This window comes from Pristiophorus japonicus, unplaced genomic scaffold, assembly GCF_044704955.1.
Source record: "Pristiophorus japonicus isolate sPriJap1 unplaced genomic scaffold, sPriJap1.hap1 HAP1_SCAFFOLD_339, whole genome shotgun sequence".
NCBI lineage: Eukaryota > Metazoa > Chordata > Chondrichthyes > Pristiophoridae > Pristiophorus > Pristiophorus japonicus.
Window position 1 is genome coordinate 337,444 of NW_027253205.1, and position 21,967 is coordinate 359,410.

Here is a 21,967-nt window from a genome sequence, read left to right on the forward strand (position 1 = left end):
TCTATGTTTCTAAAATATGGGTCAGGAGGAGGTGTAAACGGTGACGGAGAAGGCGAGTTTGGGAAAGTAGAAAAGGATTGGTGACCCAGGAATGTGGGGAGATTCCACGGGCACTGTTCAGCCAAGCGCAAGACAAGCTCAACGAAACATCTCGCCTTTCTATGCAGAGTTTTGCAGCCGCAACATTGAGTTTGACGCCTTTAAACTTATCAGCCATGCCTCAGTGACACTCAATCTCACTGTCTTGCTTCTCAGTCAGAAGGTTCTGGGTTCAAGTTCCCACTCGAACACAAAATCTAGGCCAACTGTGCAGTACTGAGGGAGCGGCGTACAGCGCTGTCGGAGGGGCAGTACTGAGGGAGCGCCGTACTGCGCTGTCGGAGGGAGTGCCGCACTGTCTGAGGGGCGGTACTGAGGGAGCGCCGCACTGTCGGAGGGGCAGTACTGAGGGAGCGCCGCACTGCGCTGGCTGAGGGAGTGCCGCATGGGGCGGTGCTGAGGGAGCGCCGTACTGCGTTGTTGGAGGGGCAGTACTGAGGGAGCGCCGCACTGCGCTGTTGGAGGGGCAGTGCTGAGGGAGCGCCGCACTGCGCTGGCTGAGGGAGTGCTGCGCTGTTGAGGGGCGGTACTGAGGGAGCGCCGTACTGTCGGAGGGGCAGTACTGAGAGAGCACTGCGCTGTTGAGGGGCGGTACTGAGGGAGCGCCGCACTGTCGGAGGGGCAGTACTGAGGGAGCGCCGCACTGTCGGAGGGGCAGTACTGAGGGAGCCCCGCACTGTCGGAGGGGCAGTACTGAGGGAGTTCCGTACTGTCGGAGGGGCAGTACTGAGGGAGCGCCGCACTGTCGGAGGGGCAGTACTGAGGGAGCGCCGCACTGTCGGAGGGGCAGAACTGAGGGAGCGCCGCACTGTCGGAGGGGCAGTACTGAGGGAGCGCCGCACTGTCGGAGGGGCAGTACTGAGGGAGTGCCGCACTGTCGGAGGGGCAGAACTGAGGGAGCGCCGCACTGTCGGAGGGGCAGTACTGAGGGAGCGCCGCACTGTCGGAGGGGCAGTACTGAGGGAGCACCGTACTGTCAGAGGGGCAGTACTGAGGGAGTGCTGCGCTGTTGGAGGGGCAGTGCTGAGGGAGCGCCGCACTGCGCTGGCTGAGGGAGTGCCGCAGGGGCGGTGCTGAGGGAGTGCTGCGCTGTCGGAGGGGCAGTACTGAGGGAGCGCCGCACTGTCGGAGGGGCAGTACTGAGGGAGCGCCGCACTGTGGGAGGGGCAGTACTGAGGGTGGATTGTTGTCTCTCTCACCGTGTACTGTTCTCTCTCCCCTCCAGCGGGCTGTAACCAGACGGCGGTACGAAGACGACGGGATTTCGGACGACGAGATCGAGGGGAAGAGGACCTTTGACCTGGACGAGAAGCTGGCGAGCAGCATGTACAGCGCTAGCTTCGTCCGATTCATGGAAGGGAAAGGTACAGAGAGCCAAACTCAAACCCCCCCCCTTCACATGCTCCCCACTCCCCCCAGGCTCTGACTGTCCAGTGAAAACAAAAGAATTCGGAGCCGGAGTAGGCCATCTGGCCCCTTGAGCCTGCTCCGCCATTCAATAAGATCATGCCTGATCTTCTACCTCAACTCCACTTTCCCGTCCGATCTCCAAATCCCTTGATGCACCTAGTGTCCAAAACCCTATCTATCTCAGCCTCACAGACTGAGCCTCCACAGCCCTCTGGGGCAGAGAATGCCAAAGGTTCACCACCCTCAGTGAAGAAATTCCTCCTCATTTCCTAGTGTCAGCTACGGCTCAGTGGGCTGCACCCTCGCCTCTGAGTCAGAAGGTTGTGGGTTCAAGTCCCACTCCAGGGACTTGAACACACAAATCTCGGCTGACACTCCAGTGCATCGCTGAGGGAGTGTCGGAGGGGCGGTACTGAGGGAGCGCCGCACTGTCGGAGGGGCGGTACTGAGGGAGCACCGCACTGTCTGAGGGGCGGTACTGAGGGAGCGCCGCATTGCGCTGGCTGAGGGAGTGCCGCAGGGGGCGGTGCTGAGGGAGCGCTGCGCTGTCGGAGGGGCAGTACTGAGGGAGCGCCGCACTGTCGGAGAGGCAGTACTGAGGGAGCGCCGCACTGTCGGAGGGGCGGTAATGAGGGAGTGCCGCACTGTCGGAGATGCCGTCTTTCGGATGAGACGTTGAAATGAGGCCCTGCCTGTTCTCTCGGGTGGATGTAAAAGATCCCGTGGCACTATTTGGAAGAGCAGGGGAGTTATCCCCGGTGTCCTGGGGCCAATATTTATCTCTCAATCAACATAACAAAAAAACAGAATATCTGTGTCATTATCACATTGCTGTGTGTGGGAGCTTGCTGTGATCAAATTGACTGCAGCGTTTCTCACATTACAACAGTGACCACACTCCAAAAGTGCTGCTTTGGCTGTAAAGCGCTTTGAGATGTCCGTGAAAGGTGCTATATGAATGCAAGTATTTTTTTCTTAAATGGCTGACCCCTTATCCTGAGACTGTGAGCCCTGGTTCTAGACTCCCCGGCCTGGGGGAAACATCCTCCCTGCATCTACCCTGTCAAGTTCTCTGAATTTTGTATGTTTCAATGAGATCACCTCTCATTCTTCTAAACTCCAGAGAGTATGGGCCCAACCTACTCAATCTCTCATCGTAAGACAGCCCTGACCTCTTGGGCATCAATCTAGAAAGAAAGACTTGCATTTATATAGCGCCTTTCATGACCACCTGAATTCCCAAAGCGCTTTTCAGCTGATGAAGCACTTTTGGAGTGTGGTCACTGTTGTAATGTGGGAAACGCGGCAGCCAATTTGCGCACAGCAAGCTCCCACACACAGCAATATGATCTCTTTTTTTTTTTCATATGTTGATTGAGGGATAAATATTGGCCCCAGGGCAACGAGTATAACTCCCCTGCTCTGCTTCGAAATAGTGCTGCGGGATCTTCTGCGTCCACCCGAGAGGGCAGACAGGTGCCTCGGTTTAACGAGTCATCCGAAAGACGGCCCCTCCGACAGTGCGGGGCTCCCTCAGTACTGCCCCTCCGACAGTGCGGGGCTCCCTCAGTACTGCCCCTCCGACAGTGCGGGGCTCCCTCAGTACTGCCCCTCCGACAGTGCGGCGCTCCCTCAGTACTGCCCCTCCGATAGTGCGGTGCTCCCTCAGTACTGCCCCTCCGACAGTGCGGGGCTCCCTCAGTACTGCCCCTCCGATAGTGCGGTGCTCCCTCAGTACTGCCCCTCCCTCAGTACTGCCCCTCCGACAGTGCGGCGCTCCCTCAGTACTGCCCCTCGGACGGCGCGGCACTCCCCCAGCACTGCCCCTCCGACAGTGCGGCACTCCCCCAGCACTGCCCCTCCGACAGTGCGGCACTCCCCCAGCACTGCCCCTCCGACATTGCGGCACTCCCTCAGTACTGCCCCTCCGACGGCGCGCGCTCCCTCTGTACTGCACTGGAAGTGTCAGCCTAGATTTTTGTGCTCCAGTCCCTGGAGTGGGACTTGAACCCACAACCTTCTGACTCAGAGACAAGTGTATTACCCACTGAGCCACAGCTGACACCAGTGAACCAGTCAATGGCATGTTGGCCTTCATAGCGAGAGGATTTGAGTATAGGAGCAGGGAGGTCTTACTGCAGTTGTCCAGGGCCTTGGTGAGGCCACATCTTGAATATTGTGTACAGTTTTGGTCTCCTAATCTGTGGAAGGACATTCCTGCTATTGAGGGATTGCAGCAAAGGTTCACCAGACTGATTCCCAGGATGGCAGGATTGACACATGAAGAAAGACTGGATTGACTGGGTCTGTATTCACTGAAATTTAGAAGAATGAGAGGGGATCTCGTGGAATCATAAAATTCTGACGGGATTGGACAGGTTAGATGCAGGAAGAGTGTTCCCGATGTTGGTGAAGTCCAGAACCAGGGGTCACAGTCTAAGGATAAGGGGTAAGCCATTTAGGACCGAGATGAGGAGAAACTTCTTCACCCAGAGAATTGTGAACCTGTGGAATTCTCTACCACAGAAAGTTGTTGAGGTCAGTTCGTTGGATATATTCAAAAGGGAATTAGATGTGGCCCTTACAGCTAAAGGGATCAGCGGGTATGGAGAGAAAGCAGAAATTGGGTACTGAAGTTGCATGATCAGCCATAATCATTTTGAATGGTGGTGCAGGCTCGAAGGGCCAAATGGCCTACTCCTGCACCTATTTTCTATTTTTCATTGCACCGACTCCAAGGGAAGTATTCCTTCAAGTCGCTGGAGAAATACCACCAACGATGCCTCTGGAAGGTCCTGCAAATCCCCTGGGAGGACAGACGCACCAATGTTAGTGTCCTCGACCAGGCCAACATCCCCAGCATCGAAGCACTGACCACACTCGACCAGCTCCGCTGGGCAGGGCCACATTGTCCGCATGCCCCAGACACGAGACTCCCCAAAGCAAGCGCTCCACTCGGAACTCCTTCACGGCAAACGAGCCAAAGGTGGGCAGAGGAAACGTTACAAGGGACACCCTCAAAGCCTCCCTGATAAAGTGCAACAACCCCACCGACACCTGGGAGTCCCTGGCCAAAGACCAGTCCGCCCGGAGAGGAGGAAGTGCATCCGGGAGGGCGCTGAGCACCTCGAGTCTCGTCGCCGAGAGCGTGCAGAGACCAAGCGCAGGCAGCAGAAGGAGCGTGCGGCAAACCAGTCCCACCCTCCCCTTCCCTCAACCACTATCTGTCCCACCTGTGACAGGGACTGTGGTTCCCGTAGTGGACTGTTCGGTCACCTAAGGACTCGTGTTAAGAGTGGAAGCAAGTCTTCCTCGATTCCGAGGGCCTGCCTGTGAGCGATACTTCCTCCGATAAGGAGTCGAGTTGCGCGGCAGGAAGCGGGTAGTGTTTATCGGGTGGGTGGGGACGGGTAAAGCGAGCGGTGTATAGCCGCCTCCTGCCGCTCTCTATCACCTGCCTTTCTGCCGGCCCAAATCACTGCCACAAACTTCGCGGGCAAACTGTCAGCTCCATTCTGCCACCTTGCAGTGCCTGACACCTCGAGGACTTCCTCTCCCCCGCCCGCTGAGCAGCGTGCTCTCGTTTCCCTTGGTGCCCCTCCTGCGTTCATTAATAACTCATCAGCAACTTCAACCGACTTTTTCCATTTGCATCTGATTCCACTCGGTTAACCACTGTCCGCGGAGCACTGCTGTCGCTGTTATTCGCAGTGTCAGTTGTAGCTCAGTGGGCAGCGCGCACTCGCCTCTGAGTCAGAAGGTTGTGGGTTGAAGTCCTAATCCAGGGACAGGAGCACAAACAAAATCTAGGCTGATACTCCAGTGCAGTGCTAAGGGTGCGCCACACTGCGCTGTCGGAGGCGCAGTCGTGAGGGAGCGCCGCGCTGCACTGTCGGAGGGGCAGTACTGAGGGAGTTCCGCACTGTCGGAGGGGCAGTACTGAGGGAGCGCCGTACTGCGCTGTCGGAGGGGCAGTACTGAGGGAGCGCCGTACTGCGCTGTCGGAGGGGCAGTACTGAGGGAGCACCGCACTGTCAGAGTGGCAGTACTGAGGGAGCTCCGCACTGTTGGAGGGGCAGTACTGAGGGAGTTCCGCACTGTTGGAGGGGCAGTACTGAGGGAGTTCCGCACTGTTGGAGGGGCAGTACTGAGGGAGTTCCGCACTGTCGGAGGGGCAGTACTGAGGGAGTTCCGCACTGTTGGAGGGGCAGTACTGAGGGAGCACCGCACTGTCGGAGGGGCAGTACTGAGGGAGTTCCGCACTGTCGGAGGGGCAGTACTGAGGGAGTTCCGCACTGTCGGAGGGGCAGTACTGAGGGAGCACCGCACTGTCGGAGGGGCAGTACTGAGGGAGTGCTGCACTGTCGGAGAGGCGGTACTGAGGGAGCGCCGCACTGTCGGAGAGGCCGTCTTTTGGATGGGACATTAAACCGAGACCCTGTCTGCCCCTCAAGTGGACGTAAAAGATCTCGTGGCACGATTTGGAAGAGCAGGGAGTTCTGTCCAGTGGACCTGGGGTGTGTGTGTTCTAACGCGAGTTCCCCCGTCTGCCCCACAATACAGATTTCACCTTCCAGTACGTGCAGAGGGATGGCTTGAGGTCGCCGCTGATCTTCAAGGAGAAGGACGGGCTCGGAATCAAGTGAGTGGGGGTGGGGGTGAGGTGAGTTTAGGGAAGGGGGGCCGGAGAGCTGAGGTTAGGGGGGCTTAGTGAGTTGAGGGTAGGAGGGGCGCCATGAGTTGAGGAACCCCACTGGAAACATCCTTCCAGTCACAAAAACACCCATTGACCATTACCCTTTGCTTCCTGCCTCTGAGCCAATTTTGGATCCAACTTGCCACTTTGCCCTGGATCCCATGGGATTTTACTGTCGTGACCAGTCTGCCATGTGGGACCTTATCAAAAGCCTTGCTAAAATCCATATACACTACATCGTACGCTTTGCCTTCATCGACTCTCCTGGTTACCTCCTCGAAAAATTAAATCGTTAGGCACGACCTTCCTTTAACAAATCCATGCTGACTGTCCTTGATTAATCCGTGCCTTCGTGAAGATTTATCCTGTCCTGACTGTTCAGAGAGAGACAGAGACTGAGACTGATCTCCCCTGGCCTGACCCTTCGGAGAGAGACACTGGACTCGACTCCCTGGTCCTGACCCTCCGGAGAGCCAGGCAGACCCTCCTCTCCTCTGGCCTGACCCTTCGGAGACAGCGAGAGCGAGAGAGAGACAGCGAGAGCCTCAACTCGACTCCCCTGTCCTGACCCTTCGGGGCGACAGAGACCCTCATGTCCCCTGTGTTGTCTCCCTCAGAGAGAGAGAGAGATCATCATCTCGCCTGTTTGGACCAGTTTTGTCTCCAGTTCTGGGCACTGTACTTTAGGAAGGCTGTCAAGGCCTTGGAAGAGGGTGCAGAGGAGATTGACCAGAATGGTCCCGGGGATGAAGGGGAGTTCAGTGATGTGTGTAGACTGGAGAAGCTGGGATTGTTCTCCTTGGAGCGGAGAAGGTTAAGGGGAGATTTAATCGAGGCGTTCAATGTTATGAAGGAGACACTGTTCCCGGGGGGCAGGAGAGCGGGTAACCAGAGGGACACAGATTTAAGACAATTGGCAATTGAACCAGAGGTGGAGATGGGGGAGACTGTTTTTACGCAGCGAGTTGTTACGATCAGGAACGCACTGCCTGAAAGGGCGGTGGGAGCAGATTCAGTAGTAATTTTCAAACTGGGTATTGGATAAATACTGGAGGGGCAAACGTGCCGGACTGTGGGGTAAAGAGCAGGGGGAGGCGGGGGGGGGGGGGGGGAGTGTGGGACTGATTGAGTCGCTCTGTCACATAACCGGTACAGCACGGGCTCGAGGGGCCCAATGACCCCCCCCCCCCCTCCTGAACTGCAAGATTCTATGATTCACTGTCCTTTTCTCTTTCTCTCTCCGTGCAGGATGCCAGAGCCAGATTTCAGCGTCAATGACGTGAAGATGTTTGTCGGTGAGTGACTTTTCCTCGTGGTCGTTGCGTCGCTGTTTCTGTATTTTGGTGGCCGGGCCTTCTGTTGCCTGGGGCCCCAAGCTCTGGAATTCCCTCCCACACCCTCACCGCCTGTCTCTGTCCTCCATTAAGCTGCTCCTTTAAAAAGCCACCTCTTTGACCAAGCGCTCGGTCACCTGCCCCAAATACTTTTTCTGCGGCAAATCTTTTGTCCTGTAAGCACCGATGACTGTGGCGCATTGGTTCTGGGATAGAGTGAGTCAGAGAGTCATGAGGCGTTCGCTAATCCCGCAGGGGGAGTCTTTGAGGCGGTCAACCAGCTCATTTTTGATGGTGAAACCGACTCCGTGGAGGCGGCATTGTTCCTCTGGTTTCCCTTTCCAGAAGACGGTGTAACATTAGAAACATAGAAAATAGGTGCAGGAGTAGGCCATTCGGCCCTTCGAGCCCGCACCACCATTCAATAAGATCATGGCTGATCATTCACCTCAGTACCCCTTTCCTGCTTTCTCTCCATTCCCCTTGATCCCTTTAGCCGTTAGGGCCACATCTAACTCCCTTTTGAATATATCCAATGAATTGGCCTCAACAACTCTCTGTGGTAGAGAATTCCACAGGTTCACAATTCTCTGAGTGAAGAAGTTTCTCCTCATCTCGGTCCTAAATGGCCTACCCCTTATCCTTAGACTGTGACCCCTGGTTCTGGACTTCCCCCAACATCGGGAACATTCTTCCTGCATCTAACCTGTCCAATCCCGTCAGAATTTTATGTTTCTATGAGATCTCCTCTCATTCTTCTAAACTCCAGTGAATATAAGCCTAGTCGATCCAATCTTTCTTCATATGTCAGTCCTGTCATCCCGGGAATCAGTCTGGTGAACCTTCGCTGCACTCCCTCAATAGCAAGAATGCCCTTCCTCAGATTAGGAGACGGAAACTGCACACAATATTCCAGGTGAGGCCTCACCAAGGCCCTGTACAACTGCAGTAAGACCTCCCTGCTCCTATACTCAAATCCTCTCGCTATGAAGGCCAACATACCATTTGCCGCCTTCACCACCTGCTGTACCTGCATGCCAACTTTCAATGACTGATGTACCATGACCCCCAGGTCTCGCTGCACCTCCCCTTTTCCTAATCTGCCGCCATTCAGATAGTCAGTCACCATTCGTTCCTCGTTCCTTGGGTAAGGAGACCAAGTCTGTACACAATACCCCACCAGGGGCAGATCAGGGCCATAAAAGGGCAGCCCACACTGTGCGATATGTGCGCGCACCAGGTCCGTGCAGCAGAGCTGCTCTCCAGTCGTCCTGGTCAACCCTCGCCACTGGACCAAGACCTGGCTCTGTCAAGCCCGCGTGGTGGCTGGTGTGCAACGGCCACCCCACGTTAAACAAATCCGCCCACAGGCATCTTCCACCCTTCAGGATGTGGTTCAGGATCCGGAATATTAGGTCCTTCATAGAAACACCTGTGAACTCCACCATTTTTGGCGTGGAAGCAAGTCAGCCTCGTTTCGAGGGAACGCCTATGATATATTTGCAGCAAGACGTCTTCACTCTTATCCTCAAATCCTCTTGGAATAAAGGCCAAGATACCAATTGCTTTCCTAATTGCTTGCTGTACCTGCGAAGCTGGCATTTATTGCCCGTCCCTAATCGCCCCTTGAGAAGGTGGTGGTGAGCCGCCTTCTTGAACCGTTGCAGTCCGTGTGGTGAAGGTGCTCCCACAGTGCTGTTAGGGAGGGAGTTCCAGGATTGGGACCCAGCCACGATGAAGGAACGGCCGATATATTCCCAAGTCGGGATGGTGTGTGTGACTGGGAGGGGAACGTGGATGGTGTTCCCATGCACCCGCTGCCCTTGTCCTTCTGGGCGGTAGAGGTCACGGGTTTTGGAGGTGCTGCCGAAGGAACTGTACACGATACTCCAGCTGTGGTACCACCAAAACCCGATATAGTTTCAGCAAGCCTTCCTTACTCTGATACCCCCAACCAGCCCCCCCCCCCCCGCCACTTGATCTCGTTCGAGCATCTGGGCACTGTCCATTCATCTCGGCGTCGTCTGCACTCCAAACACCCAGCCTTTTGCGGCTGTGTTCGGACCGTGGCTCCAGTGGTCCCACTCTCTCTCGCCTCCGAGTCACAAGATGTCCGCCGGCCGATATCTGGCCCTCGACCAACATCGTTCCAACAGACCATCTGGTCATTGATCACGTTGCTGTTTGTGGGAGCTTGCTGTGCCTCCAACAGCGACCACACTTCAGAACATCTACCTCATGGGCTGTGAGGTGCTTTGAGATGGTCTTGAGGTGGTGTAAGAGGGAGTTCTTTGTTTTACTGAGGGCTGGGGTTGGTGTGTGCCCTCTGTCTGTCTCCCCCACCCCCCCCATCGCTGTCTTCCCCCCCCCACCCATCTCTGTCTCCCCCACCCCCCATCTCTGTCTTCTCCCCCCCCCCCCCCATCGCTGTCTTCCCCCCCCCCCCCATCTCTGTCTTCCCCCCCCCCCTCTCTGTCTTCCCCCCCCTCCCTCTCTGTCTTCCCCCCCCCCCCTCCCATCTCTGTCTTCCCCCCCCTCCCATCTCTGTCTCCCCCCCCCCCCATCTCTGTCTTCCCCCCCCCCCTCTCTGTCTTCCCCCCCTCCCTCTCTGTCTTCCCCCCCCCCCCCTCCCATCTCTGTCTTCCCCCCCCCCCTCTCTGTCTTCCCCCCCCTCCCTCTCTGTCTTCCCCCCCCCCCCCTCCCATCTCTGTCTTCCCCCCCCTCCCATCTCTGTCTCCCCCCCCCCCCATCTCTGTCTTCCACCCCCCCCCCATCTCTGTCTTTCCCCCCCCCCATCTCTGTCTTTCCCCCCCCCATCTCTGTCTTTCCCCCCCCCCATCTCTGTCTTCTCCCCCCCCCCCCCATCGCTGTCTTCCCCCCCCCCCCCCCTCTCTGTCTTCCCCCCCCTCCCTCTCTGTCTTCCCCCCCCCACCCTCTCTGTCTCCCCCCCCCCCCTCTCTGTCTTCCCCCCCTCCCTCTCTGTCTTCCCCCCCCCCCCCATCTCTGTCTTCCCCCCCCCCCCCCCCCTCTCTGTCTTCCCCCCCCACCCTCTCTGTCTCCCCACCCCCCTCCCTCTCTGTCTTCCCCCCCTCCCTCTCTGTCTCCCCCCCCCCCTCTCTGTCTCCCCCCCCCCCCCCTCTCTGTCTCCCCCCCCCCCTCCCTCTCTGTCTCCCCCCCTCCCTCTCGGTCTTCCCCCCCTCCCTCTCGGTCTTCCCCCCCCCTCCCTCTCGGTCTTCCCCCCCCCCCTCCCTCTCGGTCTTCCCCCCCCCTCCCTCTCGGTCTTCCCCCCCCTCCCTCTCGGTCTTCCCCCCCCCCTCCCTCTCGGTCTTCCCCCTCCTCCCTCTCGGTCTTCCCCCCCCCCTCCCTCTCGGTCTTTCCCCCCCCTCCCTCTCGGTCTTCCCCCCTCCCTCTCGGTCTTCCCCCCCCCCTCCCTCTCGGTCTTCCCCCCCCCTCCCTCTCGGTCTTCCCCCCCCCTCCCTCTCGGTCTTCCCCCCCCCTCCCTCTCGGTCTTCCCCCCCCCTCCCTCTCGGTCTTCCCCCCCCCTCCCTCTCGGTCTTCCCCCCCCCTCCCTCTCGGTCTTCCCCCCCCCTCCCTCTCGGTCTTCCCCCCCCCTCCCTCTCGGTCTTCCCCCCCCCTCCCTCTCGGTCTTCCCCCCCCTCCCTCTCGGTCTTCCCCCCCCCTCCCTCTCGGTCTTCCCCCCCCTCCCTCTCTGTCTTCCCCCCCTCCCTCTCTGTCTTCCCCTCCCTCCCCCCTTGCCCTTTACACAAGGATCCGGTTCAGGTTAGTGGGTGGATCAGTGTATGCCTCCTCGCGCTCTCTCACTCTCGCTCTCTCTGACACTTGCCCTTGACACAGGGAGCAGGAGGATGGTGGACGTGATGGATGTGAACACGCAGAAGGGCATCGAGATGACGATGGCGCAGTGGGTGAAGTACTACGAAACGCCGGCCCCCGAGCGGGAGAAGCTCTACAACGTCATCAGCCTGGAGTTCAGTCACACCAAGCTCGAGAACATCGTGCAACGACCCGCAACGGTGAGAGACTGCCGATTGAGGGAACTGATTAATATTCCCTGTTACTGTGTCCCTGGGGAGTGAGGGTACTGATTAATACTCACTGTTACTGTGTGTCCCCAGGAGTGAGGGTACTGATTAATACTCACTGTTATTGTGTGTCCCCGGTGAGTGAGGGTACTGATTAATGCTCCCTGTTACTGTGTGTCCCCGAGAAGTGAGGGTGCTGATTAATACTCACTGTTACTGTGTCCCCAGGAGTGAGGGTACTGATTAATACTCCGTTATTGTGTGTCCCCGAGAAGTGAGGGAACTGATTAATACTCCCTGTTACTGTGTGTCCCCGGGGAGTGAGGCTACTGATTACTACTCCCTATTACTGTGTCCCCGAGGAGTGAGGCTACTGATTAATACTCCCTGTTACTGTGTCCCCGGGGAGTGAGGGTACTGATTAATACTGCCTGTTACTGTGTCCCCGGGGAGTGAGGGTACTGATTAATACTGCCTGTTACTGTGTCCCCGGGGAGTGAGGGTACTGATTAATACTCCCTGTTACTGTGTCCCCGGGGAGTGAGGGTACTGATTAATACTCCCTGTTACTGTGTCCCCGGGGAGTGAGGGTACTGATTAATACTCCCCGTTACTGTGTCCCCAGGGAGTGAGGCTACTGATTAATACTCCCTGTTACTGTGTCCCCGGGGAGTGAGGGTACTGATTAATACTCCCTGTTACTGTGTCCCCGGGGAGTGAGGCTACTGATTACTACTTCCTGTTACTGTGTCCCCGGGGAGTGAGGGTACTGATTAATACTGCCTGTTACTGTGTCCCCGGGGAGTGAGGGTACTGATTAATACTCCCTGTTACTGTGTCCCCGGGGAGTGAGGGTACTGATTAATACTCCCCGTTACTGTGTCCCCGGGGAGTGAGGCTACTGATTAATACTCCCTGTTACTGTGTCCCCGGGGAGTGAGGGTACTGATTACTACTCCCTGTGATCCTGGGGAGTACTGATTAATACTCCCTGTTACTGTGTCCCTGGGGAGTGAGGGTACTGATTACTACTCCCTGTTACTGTGTCCCTGGGGAGTGAGGGTACTGATTACTACTCCCTGTTACTGTGTCCCCGGGGAGTGAGGCTACTGATTACTACTCCCTGTTACTGTGTCCCCGGGGAGTGAGGGAACTGATTAATACTCCCTGTTACTGTGTCCCTGGGGAGTGAGGGTACTGATTAATACTCCGTTATTGTGTCCCTGGGGAGTGAGAGTACTGATTAATACTCCCTGTTGCTATGTGTCCCTGGGGAGTGAGGGTGCTGATTAATACTCCCTGTTGCTGTGTGTCCCGGGGAGTGAGGGTACTGATTAATACTCCCTGTTACTGTGTCCCTGGGGAGTGAGGGTACTGATTAATACTCCGTTATTGTGTCCCTGGGGAGTGAGAGTACTGATTAATACTCCCTGTTGCTATGTGTCCCTGGGGAGTGAGGGTGCTGATTAATACTCCCTGTTGCTGTGTGTCCCGGGGAGTGAGGGTGCTGATTGATGAGGGTGCTTATTAATACTCCATCCCTGTCTCTCTCGCTCAGTTGCAGTGCGCACACATGCCCCGCCCTGTGGTCAGGTGACCCGGCCCAAGGCTGCACTCCCAAAGTACATGGTATCTTGGCCTTTATTGCGAAGGGGATGGAGTATAAAAGCAGGGAAGTCTTGCTACAGTTATACAGGGTATTGGTGAGGCCACACCTGGAGTACTGCGTGCAGTTTTGGTCTCCATATTTACGAAAGGATATACTTGCTTTGGAGGCAGTTCAGAGAAGGTTCACTCGGTTGATTCCGGAGATGAGGGGGTTGACTTATGAGGAAAGGTTGAGGAGATTGGGCCTCTACTCATTGGAGTTCAGAAGAATGAGAGGTGATCTTATGGAAACGTATAAGATTATGAGGGGGGCTTGACAAGGTGGATGCAGAGAGGATGTTTCCACTGATGGGGGAGACTAGAACTAGGGGGCACGGTCTTAGAATAAGGGGCCGCCCATTTAAAACTGAGATGAGGAGAAATTTCTTCTGAGGGTTGTAAATCTGTGGAATTCGCTGCCCCAGAGCTGTGGAAGCCGGGACATTGAATAAATTTTAAACAGAAATAGACGGTTTCTTAACCGATCAGGGGATAAGGGGGCGGGCAGGGAAGTGGAGCTGAGTCCATGATCGGATCAGCCATGATCGTATTAAATGGCGGAGCAGGCTTGAGGTGCCGAATGGCCTACTCCTCCAGTTTCTTATTTGCTTATGTTTACTTCATTGGCTGTAAAGCGCTTTGAGACGTCCGGTGGTAGTGAAAGGCGCTATATAAATGCAAGTCATCTTTCTTTCCCCGGGTGGGCCATTTCCTCACTGCATCTCCACGGGCAACCGATTTCCTCTTGCCCTCGACAGAGAGATTGCTACCTGCTGACTTTGTTTTTGCTGCACCATTTGCAGGTGGATCTCGTGGACTGGGTGGACAATATTTGGCCTCGGCACCTCAAGGAGAGACAGACGGAATCGACCAACGCCATCATCGAGATGAAGTACCCAAAAGTCAGGAAGTACGTGCACCATAGAGTAACACACGATACGTTGCAGAGGTCGTTCAGCCCCTCGAGCCTGTTACACAGGAACAGGAGGAGGTGCATTCAGCCCCTCGAGCCTGTTACACAGGAACAGGAGGAGGCCCATTCAGCCCCCTCGAGCCTGTTTCACAGGAACAGGAGGAGGTCCATTCAGCCCCTCGAGCCTGTTACACAGGAACAGGAGCAGGCCCATTCAGCCCCTCGAGCCTGTTACACAGGAACAGGAGGAGGCCCATTCAGCCCCCTCGAGCCTGTTACACAGGAACAGGAGGAGGCCCATTCAGCCCCTCGAGCCTGTTACACAGGAACAGGAGGAGGCCCATTCAGCCCCTCGAGCCTGTTACACAGGAACAGGAGGAGGCCCATTCAGCCCCTCGAGCCTGTTACACAGAAACAGGATAAGGCTCATTCAGCCCCTCGAGCCTGTTACACAGGAACAGGAGGAGGCCCATTCAGCCCCTGGAGCCTGTTGCACAGGAACAGGAGGAGGCCCATTCAGCCCCTCGGGCCTGTTACACAGGAACAGGAGGAGGCCCATTCAGCCCCTCGAGCCTGTTACACAGAAACAGGAGGAGGCCCATTCAGCCCCTCCAGCCTGTTACTCAGGAACAGGAGGAGGCCCATTCAGCCCCTCGAGCCTGTTACACAGGAACAGGAGGAGGCCCATTCAGCCCCTCGAGCCTGTTACACAGGAACAGGAGGAGGCCCATTCAGCCCCTGGAGCCTGTTGCACAGGAACAGGAGGAGGCCCATTCAGCCCCTCGGGCCTGTTACACAGGAACAGGAGGAGGCCCATTCAGCCCCTGGAGCCTGTTACACAGGAACAGGAGGAGGCCCATTCAGCCCCTCGGGCCTGTTACACAGGAACAGGAGGAGGCCCATTCAGCCCCTGGAGCCTGTTACACAGGAACAGGAGGAGGCCCATTCAGCCCCTCGGGCCTGTTACACAGGAACAGGAGGAGGCCCATTCAGCCCGTGGAGCCTGTTGCACAGGAACAGGAGGAGGCCCATTCAGCCCCTCGAGCCTGTTACACAGGAACAGGAGAAGGTCTATTTGGCCCCTCGAGCCTGTTACCGCTGTATAAATGCAAGTTGCTTTGAGATGGTCTAACTGTCCTCTTTTCCCTGGCAGGTACTGTTTAATGAGTGTTAGCGGGTGCTACACAGATTTCCACATTGATTTCGGCGGCACGTCAGTGTGGTACCACATCCACCGGGGAGGCAAGGTGAGCCCCACACACAGCAGAAAAAGCCGAGGCTCGATCCCCGGCCTGTGCTGAGTTTAAAAAAAAAACATTGTTCCTGTGATGTGGGCGAGGCTGGCAAGGCCGGCATTTATTGCCCGTCCCTAATTGCCCCGGGATAAGGTGGTGGTGAGCCGCCTTCTTGAACCGCTGCAGTCCCGTGTGGTGAAGGTGCTCCCACCGTGCTGTTAGGGAGGGAGTTCCAGGATTGTGACCCTGCCACGATGAAGGAACGGCCGATATATTCCCAAGTCGGGATGGAGTGTGACTGGGAGGGGAACGTGGAGGTGATGGTGTTCCCATGCGCCTGCTGCCCTTGTCCTTCTAGGCGGGTAGAGGTCGCGGGTTTGGGAGGTGCTGCCGGAGAAGCCTTGGCGAGTTGCCGCGGTGCATCTTGTCGACGGTACACACTGCAGCCAGGGGGCGCCGGTGGTGGAGGGAGTGAGTGTTGAAGGGGGTGGGTCGCGTGGCCCATCGAGCGGCCTGCTTTGTCCTGGATGATATCATAACATAAGAATTCGGAGCAGGAATCGGCCATTCCATCTCTCGAGCCTGCTCTGCCATTCATTGAGATCATGGCTGATCTTCGACCTCAACTCCACTTTCCTGGACTATCCCCATATCCCTTCATTCCCTTAATATCCAAAAATCTAGCGATCTCAGCCTTGAATACGCTCTATGACTGAGTCTCCACAGCCTTCTGGGGCAGGGAATTCCAAAGATTCACCACCCTCTGAGTGAAGACGTTTCTCCTCATCTCGGTCCTAAAGATTGTGACCCCTGGTTCTGGACTTCCCCAACATCGGGAACATTCTTCCTGCATCTAACCTGTCCAATCCCGTCAGAATTTTATATGTTTCTATGAGATCCCCTCTCATTCATGGGTGATGTGTAATGAGAAGGGACTAATTAACAATCTTGTTGTGCGAGGCCCCTTGGGAAAGAGTGACCATAATATGGTAGAATTCTTCATTAAGATGGAGAGTGACACAGTTAATTCAGAGACTCGGGTCCTGAACGTAAGGAAAAGTAACTTCGATGGTATATGACGTGAATTGGCTAGAATAGACTGGCGAATGATACTTAAAGGGTTGATGGTGGATAGGCAATGGCAAACATTTAAAGGTCACGTGGATGAACTTCAACAATTACACATCCCTGTTTGGAATAAAAAAACAAAATGGGGAAGGTGGCTCATGGGAAATTAGGGGGAGTGTTAAATCCAAGGAAGAGGCATATAAATTGGTCAGAAAAAGCAGCAAACCTGAGGACTGGGAGAAATTTAGATTTCAGCAGAGGAGGACAAAAGGTTTAATTAGGAGGGGGAAATAGAGTATGAGAGGAAGCTTGAAGGGAACATAAAAACTGACTGCAAAAGCTTCTATAGATATGTGAAGAGAAAAAGATTAGTGAAGACAAACGTAGGTCCCTTGCAGTCAGATTCAGGTGAATTTATAATGGGGAACAAAGAAATGGCAGACCAATTGAACAAATACTTTGGTTCTGTCTTCACGAAGGAAGACACACACAACCTTCCGGAAATACTTGGGGACCGAGGGTCTAGTGAGAAGGAGGAACTGAAGGAAATCCTTATTAGTCAGGAAATTGTGTTGGGGAAATTGATGGGATTGAAGGCCGATAAATCCCCAGGGCCTGATAGTCTGCATCCCAGAATACTTAAGGAAGTGGCCCTAGAAATAGTGGATGCATTGGTGATCATTTTCCAACAGTCTATCGACTCTGGATCAGTTCCTATGGACTGGAGGGTAGCTAATGTAACCCCACTTTTTAAAAAAGGAGGGAGAAAGAAAACAGGGAATTATAGACCGGTTAGCCTGACATCAGTAGTGGGGAAAATGTTGGAATCAATTAGTAAGGATGAAATAGCAGCGCATTTGGAAAGCAGTGACAGGATCGGTCCAAGTCAGCATGGATTTATGAAAGGGAAATCATGCTTGACAAATCTTCGAGAATTTTTTGAGGATGTAACTAGTAGAGTGGACAAGGGAGAACCAGTGGATGTGGTGTATTTAGACTTTCAAAAGGCTTTTAACAAGGTCCCACACGAGATTGGTGCAAAATTAAAGCACATGGTATAAAAACATAGAAAAATAGGTGCCAGGAGTAGGCCATTCGGCCCTTCGAGCCTGCACCACCATTCAATAAGATCATGGCTGATCATTCACCTCAGTATCCCTTTTCTGCTTTCTCTCCATACCCCTTGATCCCTTTAGCCCTAAGGGCCACATCCAACTCCCTCTTGAATATATCTAACGAACTGGCCTCAACAACTCTGCGGAAGAGATTGGGGGTAATGTACTGACGTGGAGAGAGAACTGGTTGGCAGACAGGAAGCAGAGAGTCGGGATAAACGGGTCCTTTTCAAAATGGCAGGCAGTGACTAGTGGGGTGCCACAAGGTTCAGTACTGGGACCCCAGCTCTTTACAATATACATCAATGATTTAGATGATTGAATTGAATGTAATATCTCCAAGTTTGCAGATGACACTAAGCTGGGTGGCAGTGTGAGCTGTGAGGAGGATGCTAAGAGGCTGCAGGGTGACTTGGACAGGTTAGGTGAGTGGGCAAATGCATGGCAGATGCAGTATAATGTGGATAAATGTGAAGTTATCCACTTTGGTGGCAAAAACAGGAAGGCAGAATATTATCTGAATGGTGACAGATTAGGAAAAGGGGAGGTGCAACGAGACCTGGGTGTCATGGTACATCAGTCATTGAAAGTTGGCATGCAGGTACAGCAGGCGGTGAAGAAGGCAAATGGTATGTTGGACTTCATAGCTAGGGGATTTGAGTAGAGGAGCAGGGAGGTCTTACTGCAGTTGTACAGGGCCTTAGTGAGACCTCACTTGGAATATTGTATTCAATTTTGGTCTCCTAATCTGAGGAAGGACATTCTTGCTATTGAGGGAGTGCAGCGAAGGTTCACCAGACTGATTCCCGGGATGGTGGGACTGACATATGAGGAGAGACTGGATCGACTGGGCCTGTATTCACTGGAGTTTAGAAGAATGAGAGGGGATCTCATAGAAACATATAAAATTCTGACGGGATTGGACAGGTTAGATGCAGGAAGAATGTTCCCGATGTTGGGGAAGTCCAGAACCAGGGGTCACAGCCTAAGGATAAGGGGTAAGCCATTTAGGACCGAGATGAGGAGAAAGTTCTTCACTCAGACAATTGTGAACCTGTGGAATTCTCTACCGCAGAGAGTTGTTGAGGCCAATTCATTAGATATATTCAAGAGGGAGTTAGATGTGGCCCTTGCGGCTAAAGGGATCAAGGGGTATGGAGACAAAGCAGGAATGGGGTACTGAAGTTGCATGTTCAGCCATGATCATATTGAATGGTGGTGCAGGCTCGAAGGGCTGAATGGCCTACTCCCGCACCTATTTTCTATCGAAACCCATTTCTCCCACACCAATCTTTCAGCCACGCGTTCATCGCTCTGATCCTATTGACGCGATGCAAATTTGCTCGTGGCTCAGGTAGTAATCTCGAGAGGCCAAGTCACTGAATATATTTAAGCGGGAAATAGATAGATTTCTCGATACAAAAGGTATCAAGGGGTATGGGGAGAAAGCGGGAATATGGTGTTTGAGATAGAGGATCAGCCATGATCATATTGAATGGCGGTGCAGGCTCGAGGGGCCGAAAGGCCTACTCCTGCTCCTATTTTCTCTGTTTCACCCGCCCACTGCAATACTCAGCCATTCCCCTCTTGCCTGCCTCCGCAGATATTCTGGCTTATTCCCCCTACGCCCCTGAACCTGGAGATCTACGAGAGCTGGGTGCTGTCGGGCAAGCAGGGCGACATTTTCCTCGGGGACAAGGTGGAGAGATGCCAGCGCATCGAACTCAAGCAGGGCTACACGTTCCTCATACCCTCGGGTAGGTGCTGCCTCCAACTCGGCCCGTCCCGTGCGACTGGTAAAACAGCAGGACCGCCGAGTGTTGAGTGTTGAGTGTTGAGTGTTGAGTGTTGAGTGTTGAGTGTTGAGTGTTGAGTGTTGAGTGTTGAGTGTTGAGTGTTGAGTGTTGAGTGTTGAGTGTTGAGTGTTGAGTGTTGAGTGTTGAGTGTTGAGTGTCTCGGGAACGGCGCCCGTAACTTGTCCTGCATCAGCCCATCTGCTGCTGAAGATCCTCATCCGGTGGCCCCTCGAACCCCTCGAGACCAGACCATTCCCACGCTCCGTAAACTCATCCGAAACTCGGCTGCCCCCATGTTGCTTCTCGCACCAAGTCCCGCTCACCCGACACCCCCCCTTCCCCCCCCCCCCCCCCCCTCCGTGCTCGCTGGCCTCCATTTTAAAATTCTCCATCCTCGTCTTCAAAGCCACTCCTCGGCCCCTCACTATCTCTGTAACCCCCTCCAACCCCTACACCCCTCCCTATGTCTGTAACCTCCTCCAGCCCCTACACCCCTCCCTATGTCTGTAACCTCCTCCAGCCCCTACACCCCTCCCTATGTCTGTAACCTCCTCCAGCCCCTACACCCCTCCCTATCTCTGTAACCTCCTCCAGCCCCTACACCCCTCCCTATCTCTATAACCTCCTCCAGTCCCTACAGCCCTCCCTATCTCTGTAACCTCCTCCAGCCCCTACACCCCTCCCTATCTCTGTAACCTCCTGCAGTCCCTACACGCCTCCCTATGTCTGTAACCTCCTCCAGCCCCTACACCCCTCCCTATCTCTGTAACCTCCTGCAGTCCCTACACCCCTCCCTATGTCTGTAACCTCCAGCCCCTACATCCCTCCCTATCTCTGTAACCTCCTCCAACCCGACACCCCTCCTTATCTCTCTAACCCCCTCCAGCCCCTACACCCCTCCCTATGTCTGTAACCTCCTGCAGCCCCTACACCCCTCCCTATGCCTGTAACCTCCAGCCCCGACATCCCTCCCTATCTCTGTAACCTCCTCCAACCCGACACCCCTCCTTATCTCTCTAACCTCCTCCAGCCTCTACACCCCTCCCTATCTCTCTAACCTCCTGCAGCCCCTACACTTCTCCCTATCTCTGTAACCTCCTCCAGCCCCTACACCCCTCCCTATGTCTGTAACCTCCTCCAGCCCCTACACTCCTCCTTATCTCTTTAACCCCCTCCAGCCCCTACACCCCTCCCTATCTCTAACCTCCTCCAGCCCCGACACCCCTCCCGATCTCGCTTTACTACTTTTAACGGTGCTTTATAAATGCAAGTTGTTATTTCTCCTGATGTTTGATGGAAGTTCTCCCCTCTCTCCCCCTCTCTCCCCCTCTCTCCCCCTTCTCCCCCTCCCTCCCCCCCTCCCTCTCTCTCCCCCCCCCTCCCTCTCTCTCCCCCCCCCTCCCTCTCTCTCTCCCCCCTCCCTCTCTCTCTCCTCCCTCCCTCTCTCTCCCCCCTCCCTCTCTCTCTCCCCCCTCCCTCTCTCTCTCCCCCCTCCCTCTCTCTCTCCCCCTCCCTCTCTCTCTCCCCCCTCCCTCTCTCTCTCCCCCCTCCCTCTCTCTCTCCCCCTCCCTCTCTCTCTCCCCTCCCTCTCTCTCTCCCCCCTCCCTCTCTCTCTCTCCCCCCTCCCTCTCTCTCTCCCCCCTCCCTCTCTCTCTCCCCCCTCCCTCTCTCTCTCCCCCCCTCCCTCTCTCTCCCCCATCCCTCTCTCTCTCCCCCCATCCCTCTCTCTCTCCCCCCTCCCTCTCTCTCCCCCTCCCTCTCTCTCTCCCCCCTCCCTCTCTCTCTCCCCCCTCCCTCTCTCTCTCCCCCTCCCTCTCTCTCTCCCCCTCCCTCTCTCTCTCCCCCTCCCTCTCTCTCTCCCCCCTCCCTCTCTCTCTCCCTCCTCCTCCTCTCCCCCCTCCCTCTCTCTCTCCCCCCTCCCTCTCTCTCTCCCCCCTCCCTCTCTCTCTCCCCCTCCCTCTCTCTCTCCCCCCCCTCTCTCTCTCTCCCCCCTCCCTCCTCTCTCTCCCCCCTCCCTCCCTCTCTCTCCCCTCCCCCCTCCCTCTCCTCTCCCCCCTCCCTCTCTCTCTCCCCCCTCCCTCTCTCTCTCCCCCCTCCCTCTCTCTCTCCCCCTCCCTCTCTCTCTCCCCCCTCCCTCTCTCTCCCCCTCCCTCTCTCTCTCCCCCTCCCTCTCTCTCTCCCCCTCCCTCCTCTCTCCCCCTCCCTCACTCTCTCCCCCTCCCTCACTCTCTCCCCCTCCCTCACTCTCTCCCCCCCTCCCTCACTCTCTCCCCCCCTCCTCACTCTCTCCCCCCTCCCTCACTCTCTCCCCCCCTCCCTCACTCTCTCCCCCCCTCCCTCACTCTCTCCCCCCTCCTCTCCCCCCCTCCCTCACTCTCCCCCCCCTCCCTCACTCTCTCCCCCCCTCCCTCACTCTCTCCCCCCCTCCCTCACTCTCTCCCCCCCTCCCTCACTCTCTCCCCCCCTCCCTCACTCTCTCCCCCCCTCCCTCACTCTCTCCCCCCCCCTCCCTCACTCTCTCCCCCCCTCCCTCACTCTCTCCCCCCTCCCTCACCCTCTCCCCCCTCCCTCACCCTCTCCCCCCCTCCCTCACCCTCTCCCCCCTCCCTCC

At 55.8% G+C, this 21,967-nt stretch overlaps 1 protein-coding gene across 1 annotated transcript in view; it reads left to right on the forward strand.

The window, feature by feature from the left end:
- LOC139250040 (lysine-specific demethylase 2A-like) overlaps positions 1–19,391 on the forward strand; it is a 33,030-nt gene extending 13,639 nt beyond the window's left edge. The window contains exons 3-9 of the mRNA XM_070872604.1: positions 1,325–1,463; positions 6,073–6,151; positions 7,454–7,500; positions 11,395–11,573; positions 14,033–14,139; positions 15,296–15,389; positions 19,164–19,391. Of these exons, the coding sequence (XP_070728705.1) occupies positions 1,325–1,463; positions 6,073–6,151; positions 7,454–7,500; positions 11,395–11,573; positions 14,033–14,139; positions 15,296–15,389; positions 19,164–19,391 (873 nt within the window). The remainder of the gene's footprint in view (positions 1–1,324; positions 1,464–6,072; positions 6,152–7,453; positions 7,501–11,394; positions 11,574–14,032; positions 14,140–15,295; positions 15,390–19,163) is intronic.
- Positions 19,392–21,967: the final 2,576 nt, after the last annotated feature.